The sequence below is a fragment of the Acyrthosiphon pisum genome, chromosome A2, assembly GCF_005508785.2.
Source record: "Acyrthosiphon pisum isolate AL4f chromosome A2, pea_aphid_22Mar2018_4r6ur, whole genome shotgun sequence".
NCBI lineage: Eukaryota > Metazoa > Arthropoda > Insecta > Hemiptera > Aphididae > Acyrthosiphon > Acyrthosiphon pisum.
This window is the reverse complement of record NC_042495.1, coordinates 19,825,735-19,832,299: the sequence shown is the minus strand read 5'-3', so window position 1 is coordinate 19,832,299 and position 6,565 is coordinate 19,825,735. Positions and strand designations below refer to the sequence as shown.

Genomic DNA, 6,565 nt, shown 5'->3' with positions numbered 1-6,565 from the left:
TTAGATTCACTTTCCAATCATAAAAGTTACTGTTGAAGAAAATCGAAGCAGTTTTACTGTCTAAAAGGTGATGACAGACACAAAAAAAAAATTAAAAAAAAAATTAAAAAATTAAAAAAATTAAAAAAAAAACACACATCATTGTAAAATCAATACATTCATCGTTCCACTCAGAATCTAAAACTAATGATCCTTATAGGTACTTGAAATTTTCACCAAATTTTAATATGACCATTATCCAAATATGGTAATATTTTCAAACAATTTTAACTCTTTTTGAACTATTAATAGCCTTAAGAAATTTTTATTTACATTTTTATCTTTTTTTCAGTTAGAATTTAATTAAAGTTTTTTTCATAGGTAAGAATAAAATTTTTAAATGAATATGTCACATGAGTTTTTTTACCTATAACGAAAAAAAAAGTGTACTTAAACTGAATGTAATTTTTTTTTAAGGGTTAGAACTTACTAATAGTTTTTATCATATTTGATATTCAGTGGTAAATTAATTTTAAAATAACAGCCCATTCATCCATTTTTGATATTATTGTGTTGTATTTTCGAAACGATTAACTGTAGAATCTTTAAAAGTTCACCAATTAGTACTAGTGAAATTTTCAAAAATGTTGATACTTTTTGGCTATTTATAACCATGATCATTTTTTTTAATTTTGTAAATTATTATTCAGTTAGAAATACATAAAAGTTTTTATTTTCATAGTTAACATAAGTTACGTAACAAGTTTTTTATACCTCTAACAAAAAGAAAAAGTACACTAGAAAGTCACGCTGTTTATATCTTTGTTAATTTTATTGTTTAATTATGAAATTGGATTATTTTTTACAAGTATACTGGGCTGACACAACGTCTTCACTCAGAATAGTTTTTTTAAACAATGATTTATTATTAAACTAAAATATAACACATCCATCACAAAGACATGCTCGACAATGATTGTACAGCAGAGTGGTACCACTTGTCCGACCATTTTGAAATTAAAGTTAATATTTATATGAATTATTTTTAATTGTGTGTTCATTGATTATGAATCACATAAACTACTATTTAATTAAATGTGTACACTTCACATTTAAATAATTATATAATAAGATACTGTGTACTATTATAATATAATATATTATACCTTTGCTATTTGCGTCTTCTAAAGATTCGAATCTTCGTTTTCTCTTATCATCACTATGAATATGATATTCTATAGGGAAAAGTAAAACATTTTTATTATTTAAAACAATATTTTATCTGGTGTAATAACTAGGTAAATTCACTTTTCAGAAAAATTCATACTGACCAAGTGAAAACTCAATATTTTATTTCTTCCCATAGGAAAATAATTAACAATATTTTGGCGAGTGGCACAAAAGATTTGACCGTCTGGCGTCAGTGAGGTTTTTTTGAACGTTTTCTTTAAAGTCAACATGGGCGAATCAGTTTTTGCCCAAAGTTGACCTTTTGTTTTTGTCCAAAATGACCTTTTTTACCCAAATACAAAAAAAAATGATTTGGTTTACCCTAAGAAATATTATTTATAGTAAATGAAAAAACGTTTTGGTTACCACTGTCTATTAATAAAAAAAAAAAAACAACAAAATGCATTCCAGTTTAAAGTCAGCTCCATATTCTATATTAAATATATGGAAAATGCAAAAAAATGCATTATTATTATTTATTTATTATTTACCATAATCTTGTAGGTATCAGGAATGGTTTGTAATAATGGTAACACATTATTAAGTCGACGCACGGCACGTTTATTTAACACCGAACAGTTATAATACAGATATCTTTAATAATGCGTACGACGTTTTTGACGTAGTTGTTGCGACGTCGATCAGGCAAAAGCTGCCGGCGGCGGCCAAACCGGTAATCGGTCGCAATCTCGCAGACGTCGATATAGACGCCGCGGTCGTTACGATAACGACCGCGACATACTCCCCCCTCCCCCCCCCCGAGTCCGCGAGATGCGCCCGAGCAACGGGACTACTCTGGGTCGGGGTGTGATGCGGACGTCACCTCCATGGCCTCGATTCAGCGCTCCACCACGGCTAGCTGTCGTTCCTGGGAGTCGGCTGGTGGAGTTACTGGTTGCGGAGTGGTTGTTTGTGGTCGTTCGTGGGTATGGACCCATAAGATCGATGCTCAGCACCTCCCAAGGTTGCCGTGGGACTCGGGTGCATATCCGATCTTCTGGTTTGCGATTCAGTGGTTTTACACATGCACAGACGTCGCACGCCCGCACGTAATTACGCACTGCTTCACGCATACCGGCCCAAAAGAAACGACTTTTTATACTTTGGTACGTTTCTTTCTACCCGGGGTGATTCGCTGTATCGTGGTCGTGAAACCTTTACAGCAGAATCTGGGCCTTGTCCCCCGGGACAACCACCCCTCTTCTCCATGTGCGATGGATCATGGGTGGCGGTGCAACACCTTGTCCCGGATGACATACAACTTCCGAAGCCGAGTTTTGTTGCCACTCTCGGACATCTTGCAATGTGACGTTTCCGTCATCCCTCTTCGGCTGGATCGCTCCACACTGGGTGACACCCACACCGGATCCTCCAGACACGCGGGACAGATCACCGAAGACTCCGGAAGTTTCTCTGGACACTCCGGACCGAATCACAAAGGGATCGTGGATATTATTCGCCAACGATTCTTCGTCCACTGTATTCGGTCCCACCGGACAACCGGACAACGTGATAGCACATCGGCTGCTTCATTTTCTACTCCGGGCACGTGCCGGATTTCAAAATCGAAAGTCCCGTGTTCTAACGCCCATCGCGTTAGTTTGCTGTAACCATCGGAGTGCCGCGTTATCTGTAAATATCATAAACTTACCAGACTCAAGATACGGCTTGAACCTGTCAACCGCCCAAAATATGGCTAGACATTCACGTTCGACTGCCGAGTATCTTCCCTGTGCTGGATTGAGTTTTTTGCTGGCGTAGGAAATGATTTTCCTGTCACCACTCTCCCCCCGCTGGAAGAGCACGGCACCAACTCCGACTTCGCTTGCGTCGGGTCTGTAGATTGAATGGCTTACCCGGAAGAGGAGGGCAGATCCGTGGTGTGGACACCAAAGACTTCTTCAACTTCCGGAACGCCTCTTGCTCAATTTCTGACCAACGCCATTTGGTCCCTTTGGCCAACAGACTCGTGAGCAGTGCTGTGATCTCGGCATAGTGTGGCACGAACTGGCTGTACCAACCACAAACACCTAACTCGCGCAACACGTCTTTTGTCTTCTTTGGAACCGGTAACTCTTGAATTGCCGACAGTCTCTATGCTAGGTTCAACCAAACCCTGTTCTTCCATATCTCGCACCATTTCGGCAATTACCTCGTTTTTCGCTCGGGAGTAGCCGTAAGCGTTTAGAGCCACCGGATTTGGATCCTTGAGACGGATCTGGTTCTCTATCACCCGAGTTCTGCCTAACTCTCCGGAGAAAACCTCCAGATATTGGCATAGGACTTCTTTGACCCGCATACCTTACTCTCCTTCGGTTAAACCTGCGGTCGATAAGTCTACTCATACGGTGACCGGAGTTACTGGAGTTCTCCAACTCACGGAAACACGTCTTTCTTTCCCCAGGTGGATTATGCAACCACTGTAGTCCCAAGCGACTTGTTGCTCCACGAGGAAATCATGGCCAAGAAAGACATCTCCAATAAGATCGTCTAGCACTGCGGCCCTGAAGCTTACTTCCAGATCCACTATTCGGGCCCGAAATTCGGAAAACACCGTAATTTCTCGGGTCCGACCGTCCGCCATCCGGACAATCTCCGGTTCTTCGGTAAAACTCCGGCCAAACTTCTTTGCCACCCACGGTTTGACGTATGTCCTCGCCGCTTGGGAGTCCAGTAGCGCTACTACTGCCCCGAGTGCAAACTCTAGTTCTATGGCTGGTAACGGAACGTCCGTTACTGTAGTTTTCCCCGTTGACACCGTTGCAATGGTTGGAGACTCTAACACTCCGGTCCGCAGATCCGAAAAGCGTTCTCTCAACTCGAACTTTGAGTCCGTATCTGAATATCTCCTCTTGCACTTTTCCCGTGGATAAGGAATAATCTCCTCGGAAAAATCTTCGGTTGTGACGGACAAATTAACAACTCCTTTGTTAACTTATCTTGTTCCGCATCACTTGAAATGCTGTCCGTGACATTTTTCTCGGAAAAATAACTCAACTCTGTGAGCTTTTCACTTTTGTCCGGAACATTTTCAATCCTTAATGATTTTTCTGACCTGTTGTCCATCTGGTCGAAACCCGTTTCCATCACCGAACCATTTACCCGGTCCATTGTTACGAACTGTGGTTCCTTTACTGGAACGTCGTTTTCAATGGGTTTTCTCGGGTGATTTCGGCTATTTCTCCGGTGTTTTCCCGGAGACTCGACGGTTTTTATCGGACAACTCCTCACTCCGGCGGTTATCTTCGGGTGACCAAAGATTTTCTCCGGAGGAATCCCGTTCTTACCGGATTTCACCGGTTCAGAACTCTTTTGGTCCGATTTCTTCGGGCCCTTTCCCGAGTCCCCAGTCCGTAACGCTCCGAAGGTCCATTTCTTCGGGTCAGTTCTTGTAATTTGTAGTTCCTGTACCGGAACGTTACTCACTGACTGAGGTGAACTTCGTTGCTTACCACTCTTCGGTCGACTCGTGACTTTTTTGCTGGTTACTTCCTGGCCGGCCGGGACTCGGCGGTCATGCCAGTCGTTTTAGCGTTTCCCAACTCCTACTTTCTTTTCAGACATGCAACTTGCCAGTGGTCATGACTACCACACACTCTGCATCCTGCTCCTGAAGATAGTCGTTGCTTCGGATTTGGCACTTGGGATTTCTCTGCACTCTCAGATTTTCGTTTATCCAACCATTTTAACTTTGGTGATACGCTGGTGCTCACTCCCACCTTATCCGATATCATGGCCTTGCTACCATTCAGAACATGTGCAAGCGCTCGTAATTCGCTGAACGATTTCAGTCGCTGTATACGTGCATGAATCCTAAATTCATCACGCATGAGTCTAATCACTGTCATTACCACCGCTTCTTCTGTCAGACCAAGATTTAACCTCCGATACAACTAGTACTTGTGTAGGACGTACTCCCCCAGTGTTTCGGTCTTGGTCTGAGGGGTACTCAACAATTCTGATTGCAGGCTCGACTGCAACTCGTCCCCGTTGAACTTCTCCAATAGTTCGGACCTGAACTCTTGCCATGGTAAGTCTAACGCTCTCATGGTTCCCCACCATGTTCCTGCCTATGCCTTCAGCTGAGGGGCCAAAACTGTTACCCATCTAGCCATGTGAATACCAGTTTCTTCAAGTATTGCCTCGGCTTGGAGCAAAAACTGCACTGGGTCTTCCTCCCTCTTACCGGCAAACTCTGGTATCGACGCACGGGCCATATTCAACTCATTTTGAGGAATGAGTAGGCAATCCGGTAAATGCACGCGTTTTACACCGGAAAAACTACTCCGTAACGCTTCCTCATAACTTCTCCCGGACACTTCACCGGACACTCTGGACAGATTACCGAAGACTCGGACATTTCTCCGGACTTTTTTGGACCGGTTACCGGAAACTCCGGAAACACTCCGATTTCTCGGGTTTTCCCCGGTCAATCTGCTCCGTATGTTCGCCCATCGGCTCTCAAAACTCACACTTTGAGTTTTGACCGGAAGATTTTGACTTTCGTCCTGGAAAATCTGATTTGCCCCGGATATATCGCTGGTGGATGGTTGTTGGTGATTTCCACAGTATGAGTAACTCGCTTGCTCCACCCGTTCGGTCGACCTAAGCTTTTCTTTGGCTAACTCCCGCTCCAAGCGTTCCACGCTTTCGCTGAGATTAGCGATTTTTAGTTGCTGCTTGTCGACTGTTGTTTCCAACCCCTCCAGCCTATCTAACATCTGCTCCATGAACTGGTTTATCAAACTCTTTTCAGAGTCGACCTCGTCCTCCTCAGTTTGGGCCTCCCATGTTTTCCCTTCCGTTGCCTGGGCTGACGTTTCGTCAGGTTCCCCAAACCGTACTAATCTTGGATCCAAATTTTCCTTAGACCTAATATACTCTTCTAATGCTAGGAGTTTATCGGCCTTGGACCCCCCAGTTTCAATACCATGTTTCAATAATTCCCTGTTAATATTGACAATATTTAACTCACTAATGAATTTAGTAACCATTGTGGAGATTAAATTTAATTGCCTTTATCTATCTAATTAAATTACGATGGATACGAAATTACGTAACTCAGGGTATCGCTGGTAGAGATATGTACTTTCGAATCTCTAAATAGCCTAAACCAAGTTTAGTACTGTAGGGATTACACTAAATCATGCAAATTTTGCCACAATTTACCACCTTAGATTGGACAAGCCCTTAATATTTTATTTATAATAAAAAAAATTAGAATAAAACTATTAGGAACCGGTATGATCAGGACACCTATTGTAGGTTCTGTTAACCCGATATGTGCTAATTTACTTTAATTTACGTAAAATTATTTTTATTAAAATTAGCACGTACCTTACTCCTTTCTGACTGC

The 6,565-nt window shown here is 42.1% G+C and overlaps 1 protein-coding gene across 1 annotated transcript in view; it reads right to left on the bottom strand.

The window, feature by feature from the left end:
* The window catches only part of LOC100570627, a 67,570-nt gene that overhangs the window by 5,992 nt on the left and 55,013 nt on the right, over window positions 1-6,565 (bottom strand). Inside the window, exon 21 of the mRNA XM_029490204.1 lies at window positions 1,146-1,214. Within this exon, the coding sequence (XP_029346064.1) occupies window positions 1,146-1,214 (69 nt within the window). The remainder of the gene's footprint in view (window positions 1-1,145; window positions 1,215-6,565) is intronic.